Source organism: Scomber scombrus, chromosome 4, assembly GCF_963691925.1.
Source record: "Scomber scombrus chromosome 4, fScoSco1.1, whole genome shotgun sequence".
Taxonomy (NCBI): domain Eukaryota; kingdom Metazoa; phylum Chordata; class Actinopteri; order Scombriformes; family Scombridae; genus Scomber; species Scomber scombrus.
The window spans coordinates 2,931,447-2,955,596 of record NC_084973.1 but is presented as its reverse complement, the minus strand read 5'-3'; the positions used below and the strand labels follow the sequence as shown (position 1 = coordinate 2,955,596).

At 40.1% G+C, this 24,150-nt stretch overlaps 1 protein-coding gene across 1 annotated transcript in view; it reads left to right on the top strand.

Annotated features, from left to right (window-relative positions):
• unc5db (unc-5 netrin receptor Db) overlaps positions 1–19,260 on the top strand; it is a 175,945-nt gene extending 156,685 nt beyond the window's left edge. The window contains exons 16-19 of the mRNA XM_062417029.1: positions 6,136–6,285; positions 10,185–10,349; positions 14,916–15,094; positions 18,662–19,260. Of these exons, the coding sequence (XP_062273013.1) occupies positions 6,136–6,285; positions 10,185–10,349; positions 14,916–15,094; positions 18,662–18,923 (756 nt within the window). The 3' untranslated portion in view covers positions 18,924–19,260. The remainder of the gene's footprint in view (positions 1–6,135; positions 6,286–10,184; positions 10,350–14,915; positions 15,095–18,661) is intronic.
• The last annotated feature ends 4,890 nt before the right edge of the window (positions 19,261–24,150 follow it).

The window sequence follows — 24,150 nt, the reverse complement described above, 5'->3', positions numbered from 1 at the left end:
ACAACTTTACTGTTTTGGTTGAGTCTCAGAGCATCAGTGTTATTTACAGCAGGCAGTTGCTACAGAGGAGTTAGTGGATACCAAAACAGAGCTACAAGCTCTGGGCTGGGATTGGAGAGTAGGCGCAATGCTTCTGTAAAAACACACACTGCCATTATGGGCCAGGACAGAGTTATTTACCTTTAATTTCATATAAGCGGCACCGCTTGATTCTGCAGTCTCCACTCAGGATGTGCACAGTGAGGAATGGAGGACACTACTTCCTTAGCCAATGTGAAATGAATAGCTTCTTAGGGCCTGATTTACTAAGATCCCAAATAGTGGGTACTAAATTGCTTGCACGTTGCAATAGATTGCGCGTGCCGTTTGCGTGCGTTTTGCAGGTGATCTACTAAGAATAACTGCGTGAATGAAAACAGGTGCAACAGGGTGGAGACAGCAGTATTTAAATGAGGGTTTTGTGTCTTTATGGAGTTTGGAATGAAATGTGATCAGGTTCTAGTGGAAGAGGTTAACTAATATACTGAGTTATAACAACAACTAATATTACCAGAGAAACCCACATATGGGAGAGTATTAGTGACAAAGTCAATGCTGTTAGTAAAACCACAAATATTCCACTCCAAAAATATTAACACAGGTGGAAAAACTCTTCTATTACTATCCTGTCATTGTGCCTCCGTCTCCATAGTAACAGCCGGTTAATACCTGCCCTTCAAAGGTATTATTTATAGACGCAGTTAGCGTCAGAAATAATACCTTCAGGTTTGGTAAATCACAATGCGTGTGCTAAATAACATATTAGCATTTTCTCCTCCCTGTATTTTACACACTGGGGTTGAAACGTCTCATATTACATTCATTATGGTAAACGTACTAAATGGACAGCGCGTACTATCTTGCACAGTTGAAAGACGCAAACCTCAGTGCGCTGCGTTAGTAGATCAGCTTGCACATTTTTTGCAGGTGATGTCAAGTTTGCACACGTTTCTACACACATAAACATTTAGTAAATCAGGCCCTTAGCTGCTAATGTGAAGTGTGGCAATACTGAGGTAAGATTATTACTTTATTGTGCGATAAATCGATAACATAATAGGCCCTCCCGCAACTGTACTGTTTTGGTTGAGTCTCATGGCTCTCATCAGTGTTATTTACAGCATTAGGCAGCTGTAATAAATCCTAGCTGCTACAGAGGAGTTAGTGCATACCAAAACAGAGTTACAAGGAGAGTTAATATCAGACTTACTCTCTGTACATCAGGAACATATCTCCACATGACTGCTGGATGTATAAAGCTATAGCAACTGTTAGCTAATGCCATGTAAACTTTTAAAGGTGATAATATGTCGTTGCTGTGTCACCGATTCACAAATATGATGAAAAGCATATTTTCTTTCTTACCTTCAGGGATCTGACCATGCAGAGAGTTTTAGTTTTATTGATCAAGTTTTGAGATATTCATTCATGTTCCATACCGCTTATCCTCTAAGGTTGTGGGGGGGTGTAGCCAATCCCAGCTGTCATTGGCTGAGGGGCAAGGTATACCTTGGACAGGTTACCAGTCCATCACAGGGCTAACATATAGCAGACAAACAACCATTCACACTCACATTCACACCTACAGGCAATTTTAGAGTGACCAATGAATTCAGTTGCAACCTAAGTGAATGGAAATTTGTTTGTGATGATGTTTCAAACAAGCACCATCTTTACCCATACATGGTGTCCACTCTGGATAATCTACAGAGGCCATCAACATTTTACTATTCTACGAATATTATTACTATTTCTTCAGTAGATAGTTCCAATGAAAACTGTTCAGCAGTGAAGTCTGTATGCATATGTGTCCTGTTAGCAGCTATAATGAAATCCCACTCACCTCCATAGTGATGACATGGGGTTAGAAATCTCAGGTACCAATTTAAAATAAAACCGAGACAATCTGCATGATTAGATACTGCTGGAAATAAGTGAAAAATATTTTTGCGACTCTTTAAATTAATTTAAAATGAGCGACTTTAATGTTACTATTATTTTTTGAGTTGCTAGAGATCTTCCCAACAAGCAGATTCAGCAATCTTGCTGCATCTGTCCATCACCATTTCTGCTATCGCTAACGTCACTGACAAAAATACAAGGACACGCTGTTTCACTTTATCAATTTCCACTCCATTAGGAAGTACATATTGTTGTGCCCTAGATTCAACATTGTGTGTGTGTGTGTGTGTGTGTGTGTGTGTGTGTGTGTGTGTGTGTGTGTGTGTGTGTGTGTGTGTGTGTGTGTGTGTGTGTGTGTGTGTGTGTGTGTGTGTGTGTGTGTGCCTGGGCTCACTGAGGCAGCAGGGACCTCAACATGTGCTGTCTACCAGTTAAAGCATGTGAGTGATTGCAGATTCATTACCCGTGTGAAACAATACTGCAGTGCAGACAGTAGGGACACAGACACACTCTCTTCCAGAGGTTTTAATAGACCGAGACAAAAGCTGCCATACTGTAATCACTGCCATTGAAATGTTAACCAATCATTCTTTCTTTCTTTCTTTTTTTTTTACTTGTTTGACTTGATTATCCTTCAGCGACCTATAGGGTTTTTAAGCATTGAGATCTCATCAGCGAACATCAGGGAAATCAAGCCTCTCGTCGTCCCTCGAGAGCCTAGACTAACAGAGGAGCACCGTGAGCCTCGTGACTGACTCTGCCTCCCGACCGCCTTTATGCCATGTCGCAGCCGTCGGCGGCAGCTGGCTTTAAAAATGCATTCTGGATTTGGTTTATGAATTCCCAGCCTGCTGAGCAGATGCCAGACTTTTGCGCGTCCCTTGGGTTTCCTGTCTGTTAGCGCCACATCTCTCTGCTGTGTGTTTTCCAAGCTCCGGCACAAAGTCAATCACAGACTGGATGCAACACAAACAAAGTGTGCGAGGAAGGCATTTTTCTTCAGCGGAGACTAAGAAATTGTTACGAGTGACAGTTTTCACATATTTTCACTGATACTGAACTACGCTTTTTGACTGTTAAAAAAATAAATTCTGAAAAAGTCAAATTTTCAGAATTTTTCACGTTCAGATTGATGCAACACGAGTTCAGATCTTAAAATACACGAAAATCGCAAAAAGAATAATGTGAATTCTTTGTGACAGCTGTGACAGAAAAGACAAAGGCAAAGTCTGGCTGCTTAGGAAAGGATAGAAATAGTGATCCTCCACCATTTTCAAGGTCATAGCTTTTCAGATTGTATTGAAGAAACAATGAATTCAATCCTCCTACCTGAAAATTCCACCGATATTACCGTAGTATTCTGCTTGGAGACATTGCCTTCCAGTATACCAGATATTGTCAACGTCAACCTTCAGAATTTAGTCTTGACAAAGGATCGTTTCTACAATGTCCTGAATTCTCTCATCAATCATCAACACTCAATCTATTTCAAATGAGAAGCAAAAATGAAGGATTTTAGAGTACAATGGCAAAGTACAACTGCTCTACCTCCTGGATTTCATACTTACGCTCATTTCAAAATCACTGTGTGTATAATGCGTCAAACGGCAGATCGGTAACCGTCACACTCTACAGAAAACGTCAAATGTGACAAACCTGACGTGCCAAAAGGTTTGTTCCACGGTACCATTTGAGAAACTCTTCTTGGGAAACTGTTTGGAAAATGGAAGGCACTTTCTAAAAATACGATCTATCATCATCTACCATCGCCATCAAAAGCCTGTGTCGTAAACAGTTTCTAACTCATTTTTGGAGACTGAATATCAATATGTGTGTAGTAATAGTTTTTTTTTTCTGCCTTTTAAATACTCTATTTAAACACTGCTTCTAATGTGTTTCATGTTGAACCTGATGAAGGCCGTAAGCCAAAATGCGCCGGTCTGTTCTTCTATGCTAGTGTTGCCGTAGCTTTGCCTATGTTCATGCAGTGGGTCTAATTCTGCGTTGTGTTATTGAGTAGGCAGAGACACACTCCTGAATGGTCTCAACACCATTTATTCGCCTGCATTATGGAGAATAAACATTCACAGGTGTTCACAGGTTCTCTCATACATGCTCTCTGTGCTCTTTCTGGGAAAAATCACAGCGCAAAGAGCGTATTATGCACTATAGCATAAGCAAAAATAAATAAAATGCAAATTAAACATTTTGCATGAACATTCACAATTATACAATTACACAATTTCCTACAAAGGAATAAAGAAAAACATGACAGCAAAAACGCTACCCTTCTAAATAAAAGGTTTCACTCCCTTGTTCATAATATGGCGAAACAACATCACACCACTACATTCAGACTTTTTTCCCCTTCTCCATGCACCTTTGGAAGTAGATAAAGTTATGACAGAAACCTCCACCCTGTCTCTACAGGAGACTGAATATCTTCCACATTAACGCAGGCTAAAGGGTGCAATTTCTGACTGCGATCCACCCAAACATCTGCACTTTCACTAACTGAGTTCTACTGGTGGAGACCCTTCAGAGCACAATGCATGAATCATCCAGCAGATTCATCTGTTAACAGAATCAACGAAGCAAATTCATTTCTTAACTTCCGCACCACTGTTAGAGGTGCTGCCGACAGAAGTTCAACTTTTTCTTACCTGAAATGGACTTTGGGAGTCATGGTTACTTCTCTCCTTACATTGTCATGCACTTTGCATTTGACTTTTTATTGAAGAACTGCATATTTTTCAATGCAGCTGCTTATCTTTTATACTGTTTCAACCAATCCAACCCTTCATTCCTACAACACGTTGTCTAAGGAGAATTTGCAACTGGAGACGATGTAGGGGAGTCATCCACTAATCAGAAGATTGGTGGTTTGATTCCCATCTGGTAGAGCAGTCGTCCACCGATTTGGAAAATCGGTGGTTTGATTCCCGGCTCCTCCAGTCTACATGTCGATGTGTCCTTGGGCAAGATACTGAACCCCAAATGACTCCCAAGGGCTGTGCCAACGGTGTATGAATGTGTGTGTGAATGTTAGTTTGGGTGGTAAAAAGACTAGAAAAAGCCCTATAAGTCCAGCCGCCACATGTTGTCTATGCATATTTTTCAACTTTTATTTCTCTTGTTGGATTTCACATTCTCCATTGACATTGCAGCATTCTCTTATCTGTAAAACATGAATGTAAAACACATCAATCAATCATATGACGTGTCAAACAGCAGATCAGGCACAGTGACATTCTTCACAAATCTTCAATCATGGCATTTTGACAGTTTCAGATGAGTTTCAACAAAGTCAGCATCGGCATCCAAGCTACGTTGTATGGGGAAAAAAACCAAAAAGAAACCCAAACGTTGTCCTTCTGCCCAGCGTCTAACAGTTTTGAAAGACAGAGGCAGATGGTAGAGGACGAATGCCATATTTCAGGTTCCCGGCTGTCACATTTGTTTTTTCCTATGAGCGCCTTTCATCATCATTTTGCCAGCAGTTGATTGTTTTCACACCTACAGCAATGACAATATGCATAACGCCCCGGGCACGCTTTTCTGCAAACACATGCGAAAAAGTGCTTACCACACACAAGAGCTTCTGCACACCTAGTCAGAATCAATCAGCGTGGTCTGGCATTAGTTACATCTCTGTTCCCTTTCTTTTTTTTCCTTTTGTGATTGAGATGGCTAAGGATAGACGGGGGCCAGACACTGAACCATCCCACCGGGACACTGAACAATGATGACAGATGAATACCTGCGAGCGACAATCAAAGTGCTCTTTCATCATCGCAAATTCAATTTAGGAGATAGGCGTTTGCCCCCACGACGCACCCCGTTACCACGGCATTAAATTCAAGCTTCAATCTGTCATGTCGAGGCTGGAAATGTGATGCTAATGGAGAGCACGAGTTGTACGATTTGTTCAGCGACGAGACTCGACGTCCCTTCTTGGCGGCATGTTTCTGTGTTAATATTTGTGATGAGTCAATTAGCGGATGTGACAGAGGGACAGATTAGCAACAGGTGTTCATGCTGATATGCAAAGGTAGGGAAGGATTCTCATATGCTTCCTCTCGCAGTCATCTCATTTCTCTCTCTTCTACTCTTTTGTTGCCTTTCTCTCTCTCTCCAGACCCCTTTTTTCTTCTTTTCTAACCCCTTTATTCTTTGTTCCCTTTCCTTCTCCAGGGAGTTGTGGCCGCAGAGAAGATCAGAGGGGGTCAGCTCCTCGAGGAGCCAAAGATGTTGCCTTTCCGAGCGAACACCTTCAGCCTCCAGGTGTCCATCCAGGATGTTCCCCACTTCCTGTGGAGCATCAAACCCTTTACCACATGTCAGGTAACAGCGGCAGTTAACAAAGACAGATCGGATATGAAAGTGCTAATTTGCAATACACCGTTTTTGCAGCTAATAACAATGACTTACTAATTATAATTACTGTGGTGTTTCCGCACTGTTTCACTTATCAATCAAACAGTGTGAAGAGGGCTGTGACATGTTTGTGCCTGTTTTTTATGGTCAAGTCAATGATTCTCTAGTTGGCACTATATACTTTGTGTATTATGTGATGTATTTTACAGTAATGTTAATCTGGTACCACCATCTGATTGGCTCTTTATATATGACTTGTAAAGTTGTAGGATTTATTAACAGGCAATCATTTACTAATACTTTATAGATTAGTTTGAAGCAATTCACAAAAGCATCATTCAGTATGCAAAGTACATTAATCATATACACATTCATACAGATACACACACACACATACACAATCAACACTACAAATACCAAGGTTAATTCCATTAAGAGAATCACATGACAATTGCCCTCCAGATCATCACTTCATTTATTATAATTAGAGGGTCTTTATTAATGTCATATTACCATTTTAAGGTAGTGTTGTAGATTTGCAGCCCATACATCAGCAGTCTAAGATGTCTTATGCTGAAAAGGTTTATTGAGACTTGATCAAGGAGAATGAAAGAATAATCAGTGTATGTTCTGTCCTGACGCTCCCTTCAATTCTGGAGTTTTGGTCCTCCAGGGTTAGCCTTATAATAAGCAACAAAGATAATGTCATAACTGAACCATGCCCAAATATAATCAGATCCAACACATCTTCATTATATAGAAATGAGTCCATTGGTCTATACAGATGAGGACAATGTTTGGGAATGTCCTCCATTCCTCAGGGTCCACACCGGGTCAAACTAGGCCTTGAAGTCATTGTAAGCGTTAGTAAATGATTTGTTAATGTTAATATACCTATAAGCTACCATTTTTAAACCATTATGAAGGGTGCCTTGCAAGAAAATGCTACTGTTAATATTCTGAAATGCATTTTCTATTATATTCCCACTTTATGTACCAGTAGGTTGATGACAATGATCCCACCAGCCCTGAAGATGCATATTCAGATGTAGATTAACACAAAGAAAATGTCAAGGCTTTTTCTGTGCCACTTTCAAGCAGACTCTTCTTGTGGTAACAGATGATTATGGCATAGATTTAAATCCACCTCCTGATTGTGAACTGTTCAAAAAGAACATCTTATAATAAGTGACCTGTATAAGTGATGTATACATTTATGCAGAAGATGTGGTAGCCATGGCAACACATCAACACTTGAGCGCATCAAGTCAAGTAGTTCATGTGTGTGACATACCGATCCCAGAGTAATACCTGTGTGATATTGCTGTTCAAAACGTCTCTTTTTCAGCCTGTCTCTACCTGCCATTGTGGTGGGTTTGCAGTCTATTAGTAATAATAATGCTTATAATCAGTTATTTCTAAACTCATTTGGAAAACATAGATATATATAATAATCATTAAAGTGCTATGTAATGTGCTGTCGCTAGAATTAAATGTAGAAACTATGTCGTACTGACCATGCAGGATTCCATCATTAACTATAGTTAACTATATGTTTAGAATGGAAAAAGTCAGGTTGACCACAAACTGCACCAGAAACAAAAGGCAACAATGTTTCTTTTTTACCTCTTGAGTTGGACCAAATAAATTGAACCGCCGGTGTGAAAGTGAACTTATTTGACTTATCTTCAACAGGGGGTCTAAATTGCAGCTGCATTGCTGAATTGAACCTGATTGCTTTGTCAAAATGAGCACAGGTTGAAATAAACTGCAGCCAAAGTAGCTTAAAGGGCACCTATTATGCTCATTTGCAGCTGTATATTTATATTCTGGGAACCACCAGAGTAGCTTTGTATGATTCAAAGTTCAAAAAACTGCTTATTTATCCTATACTGGCTCTTTATGCAGCCCCTCAGTTCAGCCTCTGTCTCTTAACAGGCAGTCTTAGCTCCTGTCTCTTTAAGCCCCCCCCCTCACAATGAGCCCACTCTCTTCTGATTGGCCAGCTAACTGGATCAGTTAGACTTTTACTGTGTAGAATTTACGGGAAATGAATTAGCAGAACTTCATTAGCAGCACTAAAAACTAGTCTACAAAACAGCACATGGAGAAGTTTGGAGCTCAGTTAGAAATAATACAGGGAGGGATAGTACAAACAGAACCAGACACAGTGATGATGATGTCTGATGAAGAGCTGCAGACAACCAGCACACCTCCAACAGGTAAACTACTTATTTTACTCTGGCCTGCTGTGTAATGGAAAAACACTCACAGCATGCCAGCTCCACTAGAGTCATGGCTCGGCGTGACTAACCCCTAAACAATGGGAAAAATGCCATAATGTTAACGGAGCAGAGCAGTGAAATGACCATATAAAGAAAGTAGAAAAAGTGCGGGGAACCGAGCATTCAGAGAAGTCTGAAGTCTGTGCTTTTTTTCTCAAAAGGATTACTTCATTCACTACATACCTTTTACCTCGTTTAATATGAACATCCGACATTCTAACATTATATATAAGACTGAAAATAAGGAAACGCTTAATAGGTCCCCTTTAATAGTTCACTCGGAAAATGCTCTTTAATATTTCAGTCTGCAACGACAACATTGAAGGTTGTCTGCCTCGATGTTAGGTATTCAATGCTGTTGAATATTCTACAAAGAGGACGAGGCAGTTTAAACCTTGTTTGATGAAAATAATTTCTCTTCAGCTTGTGACATTCAGCTGCTATTGCTTTATAATTGTGTTTGTGTGCACCCTTCTGTGCTTTAAAACTGTGTAAATCCTGCTGTCACATACATTTTCTTTGTCGAGGATCATAAATATGGATGCGACTAGAGATTAATAGCTTTGTGTTTGTTTTTCTCTTCAGGAGCATTAAGATGCAAAGAGTAGGCTGTTAAATGGAGCACGGCGCCACAGTCAGTGAATGCTGTTTCGTACCTGTTGTTGCCATTGTCAGAGCAGCTGAGCTGTGTCCCCACTGTACGCCGTCGTTGCTTAAAGATCTGAATGCAGGGTGAAAGCTCGCTGTTTTAAAGACACCCCCCCCCCCCTCTCCACGGCCTTATTTATGAGGGCCTCGGGAGGCAGGCAGGCACCGCAAACCCGCTTCGGCGGAGCAGGTGTAGAATAATAGCCGAGCGGCGTGCCATACATCAAGTCAGCTTTTAGTGCTAAGGAGCATCCGAGCTTTCCACGTCCATCACCTCCTCCCCCCTTCTTCCCCTACACCGCCGCCGCCGCCTCTCCCCCGACTCCATTATCTGCTGCCGTGTGCTGCATCGGACAGCAAAGATCAAACCCACAAGGGTCAAGTCTTCAGTAGGCAAGCAGGTCGGTGCTTTTAATGCTCTGGTCTTCACTAAGAATCATTTACAGGTCACTTTTAATATGTAGATATGGCGGAGACGGAGTCTAGCAGAGGTCAAGGACGTTTCCCTACAGATGTGCCTGCTCTCCGGAAATTAATTAAACATCAAAGGCAATCTTTTTCCCTGTTCCCTGTATTCCCACATACAGTATATTGCTTACACCACTCTGCCCGCAAGCTGCTTCTGCTACCAGAGTTACTGTAAGAGGGATTGGAGCTGGAGAGAATTCTTCTTCTTTCTCTTCTCAACAATAGTTATTTCCATGCATAAATATATCAAGCCATGGAATCACTGAGACTTCAAAGCCAACTCGTACCTTTTATCTCGCCTCGTGTGTTTGGCTTCGCATGTGACAGCGTGGCCAGATGTAGAACAGGAGAGGAAGCTGAATCATCTCATTTGAAGCCCATGTTAAGAGTGCTGCGTGTGTCTTATTATTACTGTATGTCGCTTATGTCCCTCTTCTTCTTCTTCTTCCTCATCCTCATCCTCAGGAATTCTCCTTCCCCCAAGTGTGGTGCAGCAACCAGCAGCCCCTGCACTGTGCCTTCTCTCTGGAGAGATACAGCCCTGCCACCGCCCAGCTCTCCTGCAAAATCAGCGTGCGCCAGGTCAAAGGCCACGAGCAGATCCTGCAGGTCTACACGTCGGTGGCCGAGGTGAGGCTCCGCAGCTGTGGGGGGGGGGGGTTTTACTTTCTCGCACAACCTTTATGTAACCTTCCACAGAGTGCGTCCGCTGACAGCAGGGCCAGCTCTCCTGAGCTCGGATTGTGTATTAATAGAGCAAAAAAACAAAAAAAACAGTCACATATTTTAATTCTTATGCTAAACGCTGTGAGCACAAACAACACAGATCCAGCTGTTCACCGTGTTTACCGTATATGTATTTTCTAACCTTTTTACTCATCCGGGGAGACACGTGTCCCAGCAAATAGCCTGCTTCGTATTCACATGCATTAACACCTGGGAGCTGCCCCGGCGTAACAGCAGTCTTCTGTCAGCCGCTGAGCAGCTCCACTGGAGCAGCGAGGAGTTAGAAATCCTCACTCAAGAGCACCTTGACAGTAGTTGTTAAGGCAGGAGGGAGTGTTACTCATTGATTTTACCCAACTGCTTTTTCACAACCAGTCACAAAAACGTGCTTGTCCTACCTCAAGGCCACCAGCACTATTTAAACTGACGGTGAAGGTGTTACAGTCAGGTTTGATTGAATCATATCTCGATTAGTCGGGGTTCGGTACATATGAATTGGAAATAAAAGAGTTTAAAGGAGCAGTGTGTAGAATTCAGATCATCACTATATTGATTTTGGCACTACAGTCAATAGACACAGCTATGTAGAGGAGACTGGAGGCTTCTACACTGACTTTTACATTGTGGGTTATTTGGGTTTTTTGTGTCTATGTGATTTATTCAAATTTAAAGGGGTTAAAATGTAAAAATAAACGTATGAATAACTTGCACACATTCTTTTTTTGTGGACCCAGCATCAAATTTCTGCTTTTAATCCATTTTGAGAGAATATATTAGAGGATTATGGCAAAAATGTCTAAGTGGTGTAACCATAAAAACTTTGTACCAAATAATTCAACTTGCTTAAAAACAGTAAATTGTCAATAAAACACCATATCAACTAGTTTGGCATGATCTTACATTATAACTTGTTATATTAAATAAAGGTAATGGAATACAATTGATCTCAATATTACATTTAAACTTGGGGTATCATGTCATATAGTGATTATTTGTATAAGTACACTTAGATACACTGTAGGTGGATAAAATATTTAATATTTATCATTCTTTTGTGGTTACACCATTTGACATTTTTGGGAGAATTCAGAAAAAAATGGTGCAAATCTCATTTCAAATGTCATTTTAAATGTCATAAAACCAACAAAAATACTAAATGTACGTTTTAATAAACTTGATGCTGCTTTTTAAAGCTATTTTTGAATCTTCTTGCCAACCCTTATCGTCACTAACCCACATGCAGAGCCTCAACTCAGTAGTTTTAGAGCTATGTTGCACTATTAGTCATTAAGATAAGATAAGATAAGATATATCTTTATGATAAAAGAAAAAAACACTTAATACAGTAAACAATCTCTGTGTAAATAAATGTGCAATATATAAATGTGCAATATGCAGAAGTTCCTGAGATGATATACATGTGTGTTTAGGACTGTCACTATATCATGTATTACTTCCTATCTTAAACTATGTAGTAGAATGAATGTTGTTCTATTCATTTCAGTGCTTCACTTGAGTGATAAACTGTTATTTTAAGGCAGTTATCGACACATTTTCCATCTGTGTGTGATGTCAAATCTAAAGGGTTTCATTACATTACTTCTCAGATAGTTTGGTGCCATAATTATGCGTTCAACTCCATTTAGCTTCAGCAAAGAAAAACAAAAATAGCCAAGCTTACTGAAGGGTAACAGGGCATGCAGAGAACTGGATGGACAATGCATTTTATAAACACCCACGCTGGAGTACATGAAACATGCTGTTGCTCTTATATACTGAGAATTTCACATTCAAACAGATGATTATTGTCTAAATATGAACCCTTAGATCAGGGGCTCCCAACCTTTTTTGACCCAAGATCTACTTTTTCAAGTAGCAAGCCTCCCGAGATCTACCAGTCCAGTTTGAACATCCCAAACCCACACACATCGTTTTCCAGCCTGCAGTAACTAACCTCACAACACTGTCCCACAACCACTTGACATCACATCACAAACCCTCCCTCCTCTCTCTCTCAAACACACACACACACACACACATACACAAATTCCTCTCACACGGTTGCCAGTATGCATAGGGCGCTGTAGCACAAACCCTCTCTCTCTCTCTCTCTCTCTCTCTCTCTCTCTCACACACACACACACACACACACGCATGTGCACACACAGATCAGACAATCAGGCTTTGAATGAGAATAAACAAAAAAAATATTCTTCCTACCATTCAGTGTGAAATTGGTAGATTTTGCCTCGTTTAGCCTTAGCCATGTTGTTGACGCTAGCCGCTAGCCGCTAGCTGCTGTTGTCAACTTCCCGTCACGCATTTGACCCCAACATACGCGCTAACGTAGGTAGCGTAAATCGTGCCCTACTTTTTTTTTCTTTTTTTAAAAACTTTTTTTGTGTGGATGTGTTAAGAGACTGATAAGGTGCGTAGGCAAGGACTCACATTTAATACAACTTTATTACACACACACACACACACACACACACACACACACACACACACACACACACACACACACACACACAAGCAACAACAAAAAAACGTTCATTTAAAAAAAAAAAAATTCCCCCGAGGATGAACCTGCAACATGCATACACCGAGAGAGACACCTAGATGGAGCTACAAGCACACTGATAGGCTAGGCTGTGCATAAGTACGGTGGCTCATGACAAACAAAAGAGTGATCATATAGCCAATGATCTACAGTTTTCACATTAAAGCTGAAAGGAGAACGTTAGTGTACTCACCTTCAATCTCAGCTTAAGGTGTATACATACAAGCGTGATCCATGACATGACAACAGCTTCAGAAGCTAATTTTTTCACATTTGATATATATACAGATTTCTGACACAAATTATTATTCAGCACATGGCTGGAGGGACCTTTTAAAGTTTTTTTCACGTTTCAAACAGTACTTTAAACTTAGGATAAAAATCCTACCTTGCACAGACTTTGTCTCGCGGCTGTGCTCAAAGTTCAGTCAATTTCAACGCTGCCGTTGACCTTTCGACAAATGCGATTGGATGACGGCTGTCAGCTCCATAACCTGAAAGCAACCCATGATGAATTAAAGGGACAAAAAAAAACAAGATTTAAACTCTTTGTTATCCCTTTTTTTGTTGTTGTAGAGACAATATTTACAGTATTTGCTAGGCATGTTTTAGTATATGTACAAGTAAAATATAAAGCTATGCTACAGTTTTCCACTACATTGTCCTCTGCATCCCAGCTTATTATATTCAGAAGGTTGTACAGTGCACATTAGCCTTCTGTCCAGCACTAATCCCTGACAAAGGATGTGATGTCATCATTCCAGTGGCTAATTGATAAATGTGATGTGCTGTGCTGCAGTTTGTAGTCTCTTAGTGTGATAAAAACAGGCTGATGGCACACACTAGAATGATGATGTTAGCTGTGTGTGTCTGCACTCAAACTAGAACCATAGGATTGAATTTGTCAGGCGTGTGTGCTTCAGTTGAAGTCAAATGGAGGACCGTACCTTTCCAGTTAGGGGCGGTCTTGTTATTAGTCATTCCCCGCTGACAAAATAAAAATAAGAAGACACAGTAAAGGATAAAAAAAGACGATATATTGGAGCGATATCCAGGAAATGTGGGTGGTTTGCACTGAAGCTGTTGGTGCCACAGTTGGATATAGTGGAAGATCTGTCAGACTGGGACAGAACAGGAACAGGGTGCTGTTCTTCAAAGGGTCAAAGTGGTAAAGTAGAATAATGAAAGGCCTGATAGAAAAATCACTGCCAGATTAAAAAAATGGGAAATATGACTTTTAAGTGATAACTTTACATTTTGAATATTTTAAACACAACACTGACAGGAGACAAAGCATGCAGTCGGTTCAAGTTCTTTTGATATTGAATCCTGTTCTTTCATCTCACTCAGAGTATCTTGAGTGTTGGTTTGAGAGCAAATTAGTCTAAAAATCAAAAGAAACGGCAGAAATTCAAACCAATACATAAGCTGGAGGCGTGGTTGCCAAGCTAGCCAATAAGTGAGCTGGATTAAAGTAGATCTGACCAATGGAGTAAGAGAATTTAAACCACACTGTCATTTTTTGGAAAAATTGTACCTGATATGGATTCAAGCTTATCACATTTAAAATCCACATCTGATAATCAATACATAGATTTTGTATTGGAGTCATTTTGAGAGATGTCATCATTTTGGATAGAGATAAGATAAGATATTCCTTTACCGGCTCCACTTCTCTATTTTTCTTATTAACAGAATATCTACTAATGTTTTTTAAACCATAAGCATACTCGTCTGAATTCTCCCGACCCAGGAAATAAACCCCACCCATCTGGCTCTCCAAGCTGTGTAAAACAAACACCAAGCTGTACTTGTAAAAAAAAATCCTATCTGACCCCCCCCTCCCCTCCTTCCTTTCCCCCTGGTCTGATCACAGTCTATCAGTCTATCTCTGCTCTCCTCTCTTCCAGACTGAAAAGGATTCGATTCCATTTTTTATGCAGACGGACTGCACCATCACAACCCAGACGGGGCCCAAGGCCTTCAAAATCCCCCTGTCCATCCGCCAGAGGATCTGTGCCACCTTCGACACTGCCAACGCTAAGGGCAAGGACTGGCAACTCTTAGCCCAGAAACTCCACTTAGATCGGTGAGATGTGTGTGTGTGTGTGTGTGTGTGTGTGTCACCCTACAGTATCTGAGATCATGTGGTGTGTGAGTGTGAGTGTGAGTGTTCGCCCCTTTTCCTCTTTAATGGCCTCGCCGTGAACACGCGCTGATGAGAATGATAACAGTCCTGTGAGTGTTATTAAGCTGGTGAACGCAGCTTCATACAGCGGCTCGTTACCAGGTGCTTTTATTTATTTATATATTAATGTTTTATTCTTCATCTTCTCTCAGCAGCGGGAGACGGGACTGATTATTTAACCGTACAGCACATAAGTGATTGTGTTCTCTGTTGAATGCCACTGCTTATAATATACACAGCGACTGGCTTTAATATGCAATTTCCTCTTGAACAAGAAGGACCATTATATCATTTACACCTCTAACATTACTGTCTGTGTCTATCAGCACACACTAGTCAGTCTAACATACATGTCATTGCTCTATCTAATAGATATATGCAATTTCTAATGAAAGCCTATAGTGATATTTACTCCATCCCCTCTCTGTATTTGCGTGGTGTCAGCTTGTGGCGCCTATAATCTCCCGTTAAGTGCATGATTCATGAGACTCTGGTATCTAAGAGTCTTTCGGGATTTCCAAATTATCCAGATAAGCTTTCCTCTCCAAGTTTGGGGCGGCTTTGAACCGAGCCTGATGTGACCAATGGCTGCATCCTTTTACGTTGCTTGTTTTGTTATTTCTCCCTGAAGAGCACCAAAAAGGAAGCCGGTGGTGAAACAGTGCCCCCAACTGGACTAACAGCCACATGGTTACATGAAGGCATCATATTGGCATGGCAACAAGCTCCCCTTCTTTCTTTACCTTTTGGCCCACACCTGAGAATAAAAATGTGTTTCTCAGTAATTACTCGAGATTTGTGATGCAAATGTATTCTTGATTACATTTCTAACAGTCTTTAAAGGTCATGTTTTTTTGTTTTTTTTTACTTACATGTTGAAGCAGATGGTAGCGCTTACTGCAAGATAATACAATCTGTGTTAAGTTAATCTTCAGGTATGGACAAATACAAAAGGTGGATTTTCAATAGTGACGTGACAAGGATCTGGGTGGAAGGGTTTTGTTAATATTGATTCAGTACTGACATGTGCCTGGAGAGATGATGAGAGTGTTGTGGGACACTAACCTTTCTTTATACAGCACATTCTCTAATTTGGATTATTTTAACCCTCCAGTTTGTCCTCAGGTCAAAAAGGAAGTATAATTTCATTTAAATGAGGCCTATTAAACATACTGCCCAGCCAGCATGCCCATGTGGGCCCCGTAAGGGTTCAATTTGGGCTCCAAATATGGATCCCAAGTGGGTTTGTCCACAGTTTCCATGGTGACCCCACCTGTCTTTTCCAATATGGGATTCAAGTGAGTTCTGACTGGGTTTCAGGTGGAACCCAACTGGGTGAGACCCATGTAGACCCCATATGTTTGCCCATATGGGGTATAAGTGGGATCAGAATGGACCTTAAATGGGGCTCCCACATGCAGGGCCCATGTTTCTGAAACCATGTGGGACCCACAGAATTTGCCCAGTTCAAGCCCATGCCCACTCAGTACCCACGTAGCACACATTTAACTCATGTGGGGCCCACATGGACAATAAGTCTGCCCTTATACAGGCTTTGTGAATGCTTTAGAATTGGCTTGTTAATCAGGTTGTGAACCTTTCTAAATCATTAATAAGCTGTTATAAAAAAAAGGGTAACATCAGGGGTCTCAAGTCTCACGTATCGACCGTGAGACACACACAGTTCAAGCAGTTCACAGACCACCCCAGTCATTTCTCACACACACAGAAATGAATGTATTATTTTCAGAAATGAAAAGCAAGGTGTTCATAGCTGTCCCGAGTTAGCGACCCACCAGCCAATCAGACAATAGTAATTAGTCTGCTGACTCACAAAGTGACAAAATAGCAAAATCTGATCTATTTAACCTAGATGGATAAATATGCAGTAGTATAGTATACCTTCATCTTGCCAAATAGTGACCCTGCATTGATGGATGAGATATTAGGTTACACTTAATTTACAACTGTTAATTAAAGGTTTATGATGTAAAACCGACAAGACTTGTATGCTCAACATGAAGGCAACAGGAGGGTTAAATGTAAATTCAAATAGATATAATTATAGTTTTTTTTTTTTTTTTGAGCAGATGATGGAACCATCATGTGAAATATGAGGCTCAGACCCTGTAATTGACACCTTTGACCTCCTAAGAACCCTAGAATTATATTTTTGGTGTTCTCAAACACAACTACTCTATTTATCTGTGTTGTAAAGGTTATTTAGATCTCATTATCAAAATGTTTAAGCCTTTCTGAAATAACATAATGACAACTCTACCATAATTATACAGTACAATAAAGCATATCGCAGCATTTCAATATCATTTGTGTTATGTAAGAAGATAGCGGTGCTGTCACAGAGCAAAGTGGATTCTGACAGTTTATATTCCTGCAGGGAGAAGTGCTGCTAAATTGCTACACAAAACACCACAGCTATGGATATATTCCTGTTTTATGGTAAATGTGAGTTTATCAATATATATGTCATGATGTGTCAAACTGATGGGGAAATTGTCTGTATAGAAATCCTTCCTCAGGCATGTTAAACACCAAATGGTTTCAACCTCACAGGATCTTCATCAGGCTAGAAACAGTGAAAGCATAAACACAAATAAATAAATGAATGTGTCTCTGCAGTGTAACACCAGCACTCTAACCACTCTGCTAACTGCTGTCAATCAAACTCAGAAACGGCCCTTCAGCTGCCTGAGACTAAAAGGAGCATTCCACGAGACTCTTCATTCTAATAATACAAACCTTATATCAGTATATTTAAAAAGCATGTTGACATTATCTTGACTGCTAAAAGGGATTTCAGTTAGACTCTAAAATGTTTAGAGCAGGGGTGTCAAACATGGACCTGCCACCAGGGGGTTCAAATTGCCCACTGGATCACTTTACAAAGTAGAAACATTGCAGAAGACTAATTCCAATTTTTCAATAAAATTCACTAAATATTCCCTCTTTAACTTATTTTCACTCAGCATTCACAGTGAAGGCTTTTTTATCTTTCTTGTGGACGTCAAACTTAAGATAATTGACTCTGTATGTAGTATGATCCAGATGTGAAGGACAGATGTGCCTCTGTGGGTTTGGACACATTTGATTAGTATCTCTTACAGGGGATCCCTACATGGTTTACTACAGTGAAGTTATAATATGTATAATATACTATTTATACGTTATAATGCAATGGTTTAACTGGTCCAACCCCCCTGGTTAAAGCAATAGTTCTTATATTTTCATGGCCTATAGGGTTTTTTTATATGGTGTTGTATTCAATTGTATGTATGAACTGAGCACATGAATCAATGCTGACTCAGCTTGTGTTTGACTCGTATCTGCTACAGGATGGATAAATACAACGATACAGTAAATATCTGAAGTCAACATGAAGCATTCCACCTGTTTTCAATCCTCTTCTCCCGTTGTTCATTAATCCAGCTTTCATATGCTCCTCTACAGAAACCTGGGTTATTTCGCAAAGCAGCGGAGTCCATCAGCGGTCATACTGAGCCTATGGGAGGCTCGCCACCAGGACACTGCTGACCTTGACTCTCTAGCCAGCGCCCTGGAGGAGATTGGCAAAATCCACTCCAAAATCTCCCCCAAGGAGCAGGAAGAGCCGGAATCCGACTTCAATCGCATACAAGCGGGAAGCCTCTGCGGAACGGGCGAGCTAACGAGTCATGAGACGGAAGACTCTGCTCCTGAATATACAGGATGAGAGGCAAGAGACGGTGAGGGAGAACTGACTCCGCTAAGACATATCTGTGTACGCGCACACACACACACACACGACCAGTGATGGACAACACACTGCGGCGTGGTGCGCTGGAAGGTCACGAGGCTGTCGGCGAGTCGACAGAGCGAGCGAGCGAGCGAGCGAGCGGTCGAACGCGCCGACCGATCACAACAGGTCGAGGCGAGACGAGACGTCACACGCTGTGGATCCACCACCCTCTCTTTTAAGAATCTGTCTGGACTGTAAATCTGTTTTTCTGCCCTTTTAACTTTGATTTGTAACGTTCAATTCTAATTTATTTGTATTTTAAGTGAAGGCTGCCCCCCCCCCCCCCCCCGCCCCCCGCCTTGTGTGTATTCATTTTCCAGCTCAGAGGGTAAGAGGAGGATAGACAGGGGGTGAATTTTCTGAACTTTTCTGTGCATTATTTTCTGAATCTGTGTTAGAAGAGAGGGGGAATCTCCTCCTATCCCGTCCCCAGTGGTCCACATAGCTCTGGACATATTTGCATAAAAGTTCTTATATGCAAATAAGGTGATATAACTGTGTCGTCATTTCAGAGACACCTCTGTAATTTATCTGATTTTTAATTTTTATTTCAACACCATATTCCTGTGTCACCTGATGAATGAGGACAGTTTAATTAGAAGCTACTTATTTTTTTTGGCACTCGACATTATATTTTTAAATGGAAGCTGCTAAAAATTGCTTAAATGTCGTGATTGTGAACTCTTGAAGCCAAGTATCTTTTAAATTGAATCATTTTCATCTCTTAGAAAAATTCCCAAAAAAATCCACTGCTTTAGGGAGATTTAGGGACTTCCAATAGCGAACCAGTGTCGTATGAATAAATGATTCATAATGTGATATCGGCTCCAGTCTGAGAGTCTAAACTGAACTCTCACACATGAACATGAACAAAAAAAAAGTCACGGTCGCTGTTTAATGTGGCAGAGTGAGATTTCAAACTGTGGCATTACAGTTTGTTGCAGTTTCCTCCACAGACTGATAGAGAGGGAGGCAACTGTAAAACATCATTTCCTGCCACTGCCAGGGAGCCGCATCACCACGTTTTATCACCCGATACCCAGCATTAACACCCGTCGAATAGACCTCATATCAGGCCTATCAAGAATGGGGGAAAGGTAATTTTTTTTTCTTCTTTTCTTCTTCTTCTTCTCTCTCCTCCCATTATGATTGTTTCTTTAATTGTGACTAACTGGATTCTCCTTTTTTTATCATTCCTGCAAAGCAAAGAGTGTCAAAAAAAATGGAAATGTGTGCTTTTGTAACGCTTAGCGGTGGCTTATGTTGCATAGATAGCATCCTGTCTGTGCGGTACACTCCCACCCCCCCCCCCACCCCCACCCCCCCACTCCCTAACACACACCCCCCTTCCCATCACACTCAATGTTCACCCTCATTTTGGAATGTGTTTCAGCTGTGTCTACTGTATCTCATAAAGGTGAAATTCTGTTTTTTAAGAGTGGAGCTCATACACACACACACACACACACACACACACAGATGTATTCTCACTATGTATAATGCTTTGGTGTAAGACTAAACCTGTTTCAGGAGCTTAAAAAAAAAAGTTCACATGTCGTGTCTATGATTTTTTCTGTCACCTGAGTTGGTCGGTCCCATGCTCTTTTTTTCGCTTCACGCATGGCCTTTGGCTTCATATCACTATTCTCGTGCCTTGTTTAACTACTGTAAATGGTGAATGTTGTAAAGTACAGATGGGGATTGACAAAAAAAAAAAAAAAAAAGAGAACAATTAATGATACTGACATACATTTAAAGGTATTAGTTGAAAAAGTATTTAAGATTATAATATTGAAATAGGCTGCAGAGCTTTTCTAGTGCTGAACATCTATGTTTGGTAATGCCAGGGCAGCTTTGTGGTATATTGTATCTATAATTATGGACATTTTGGATGTTTTCTGTACAGTAGAATTTGCAAATGTATATGCAGCCTTTTGGAAATAAATGTACAGTTGAAAGATCTCAACTTGGGTAAAGGCTAGTTGTTTTGCACTGTGCGGTTAAAATGTGTATAAATCTCAAAATGGTAAAAAATAAATAAAATAAATACATTGATCGTTTTTTACACTCGCTTCCAAACTTTAGAAATGTTTTACAGAGTCCAGCAGGTGTCAAAAAAAAATTAAATAATAATGTAAAATAGTAATAATTAATGTGCACAGGTTAATAGTTAATGCTTGCAAAGTTGCGGCATCCAAATTCTAAGAACATCTGTATAATTCATGGCCTGATTACAGAGTGCTAATCAGGCCATTTAGAGGACCTGGGGCAATATTAGCAGTTGGGCCCCTGTGGAGTCTGGAGCCCTGGGGCAGTTACCCATGTTGCCCGGTTGAGAATCCAGCCTTGGTGTAATGTGAGCCCAAATTCAATAAAATGAGAGAAAAGGGTTGAATATGTCTGTAGGAAGTGACAGAACATCATATGTCAAACATGCACAAAGTACTTCATTATCTTCATGACACCTGCCAGGTTCTGTTTAATTGACAGTCTTTTTGTGTACTTGCATTTTTATGAAGAATTTTAAAGTTAGTAAAATAAATAATTCAAATATTTATATATGGCCATTCTACCGAACGAGTGCAAACTGCTGTCCCCCAAAAAACATGTAAGTTTATAAATCTCAGATGTTTAAAAAGATCCTTCTAGTATGTATTGAAACCCCAAATAATATTTGAGATAGCAGTAAATGTAATAAAATCATCATTTCTAGGTGCTTACCCCCAACCCTAACCTTTACATTTCAATGAGTGAAAATGATAATGAAATCATTTTTTGCAGATTTTTCCATTGTTGTTTCTCAAAAGATCTTTTTGATATTTTTGAAAGTAAAGTCTAAAAAAAAAATACATTTAAGTCATTAATAATACATCATTTGTGATTCAGGAAATTGTATGTAAAAAATGCCGTCCCCAATTTTATATGTCACTACCGAAACACTGAACATTTGAGTCCGTGGACTGAGACTGATTTTAGCCACACCCCTACATTCATGATCAGGAAGTATGTCTGCCCCCCCCCCCCCATCTTTTTCACGGCTGCATGTGGAGCAGATAGGTTCCATCATTTTGAAGTAAATGTTCAAAAGTCTAAAAAGTCAGCGTGTAACCTCAAGAAGCATCTCTACCAAACACTCATTTTCTGCAATTAAACTTTTATTTGATCAAATATATTTTTCATTTGTGTACCGCTGTTCAGAACTGTTCTAACTAACCATGTGCTGTCTAGCATCTGTGAGATAGACTCAAAAATATCTTTTTTTGTCACAACCGAAACATATGGTGAAATTTGGGGGCTGTGACATGGTTGTTTTGGTAGTGACTTCATGCTTTAAAATCAGCTATCTATTAAACTGTCTATTATTTGGAGAATCTACTAAAATAAACCTGTAAGGGATCCTGAACTGTCTACTTTTTTTTTTTTATGTAGAAAAAACCTCTCCTCACTTCCACCCTCCTCAAGACCCAAACTATCCAATAGCTGGTCAGTGAGGTGTAATTGGACATCTAAGTATAATTACATGTTCTTTTGAGATTTACTGTCAGATGTGTGTCTGCTATCCTCAGTTTGAAATCAGTATGATCAAGTTTATTCTCTTTACAAAAGAAAAATCTGATTCAAAATCCAATGAATTTCAAAAATTACACTAAAAATATTGTTAAAATTTGAATTGTTATTGTTTTACCTCTGAACACTTTTTAATAAAATTGCAAAAAATGACATAAGATAAAAAATATAATTAATAGAACCCTTTTTATTATACTATATGTTGTGTGTTTCGGTAGTGACACATTCTGGGAAAGGAAAAATATTCCAAAACATTCTGAAAATACAATGTGAGGATTAAGTGTACAATTACTATAAATGTACACCTTAGATATTAACCTTAGATATTATATCATTTGCATACATCAAAAAAAAAAGTTCAGGATTTTTCCAACCCTGACTTTGCACCAATTCGTTAGAATGGCCCCATATACAAATACAAATACTTTAAATATTTTAAATGTGTCTTAACAAAACAGTGACTGTTCAAAAAGGTTTTCACTCCCTGATGTGAAAGACTGAAGCCTTTCTAAATTCCGCTAAACAAACTTACTAATCCATCTGAAGTGTGAGTAATGCATCAGTAATGTGGGACAGCGTAGGCTGAATTTCCGGACTGCAGGGTGTGTACTGCTAGGCGGTAGAAGACTCTGTGAGAGGCGTCACATACATGAGGAAGAAAAAACTGTACGGTACAACTGAAGGCTTATTAAGTAAAGGTTGGGTTTGTAGCCCGAGGCCACTAAACACACAAATATCTATAAAAGGAGTGGCACCTCCTTCCACAAGATTGTCTTCTTTATTTCTATTAACTGTCTACGATGCTTGATACTTTCTGTGAGTAAAACCACCTCCCTGGAACTTCATTTAGACTCTAGTCTACGGGTTAAATGCTAATTTCACAGTAAGAACTGCAAAGTCATGAAACATTGAGTGCTTTTACATGCAGTCATGAGTCTTATACTGGTTTTGATCATATTGTGCATATGGCGTTTACATGGAATACATCTGTGTGGAGTTGTGTCTTGATTTCTAACCATCTCAGATTCTATGTTCTATACCAACGAAGACTGTTCAGAAACCCATTTACATGTGACAGTATACTGGCTTCTACTGGAATACTCCAAGTAGCATATCAAGTTTTCTCAAAACTGAGGTAAGGCCTTGTCCAGGTTTCATATGCACAAAGAATAACCAGGATTCTCCATAACCCAGATCATAACCAGAATACTAGTGCACATGTAAATGCTTTCAATAAACCCATAACTGACTACATAACTGTTAAATCTAGGGCTATAGTCCACTGGTCAATTGGTCATCGTTTGGTCGACATTAGCATTTGTTTGACAAGCACTGGACACGCCAAAGGCACTGCAGAAAGAAGGAAAAGGAGATAGTGCTACACAGGAAACAGCTGTTCTACCAGGGTCATCCAGAGTCTGAGATGGAGACAGCAGCAGGAGAGCTGCCCAGAGACAGACAGGCCTTGACCGGGCTTGTCGGGCTCCGAGCTATCTTCTGCGTGATGAGTTTACATAAATGTAAACAGCGACTTAATACAATATAACATCAGTCTCTGACCTTTGTTTGATATTTCAAGTCGGCTAAAAAAATG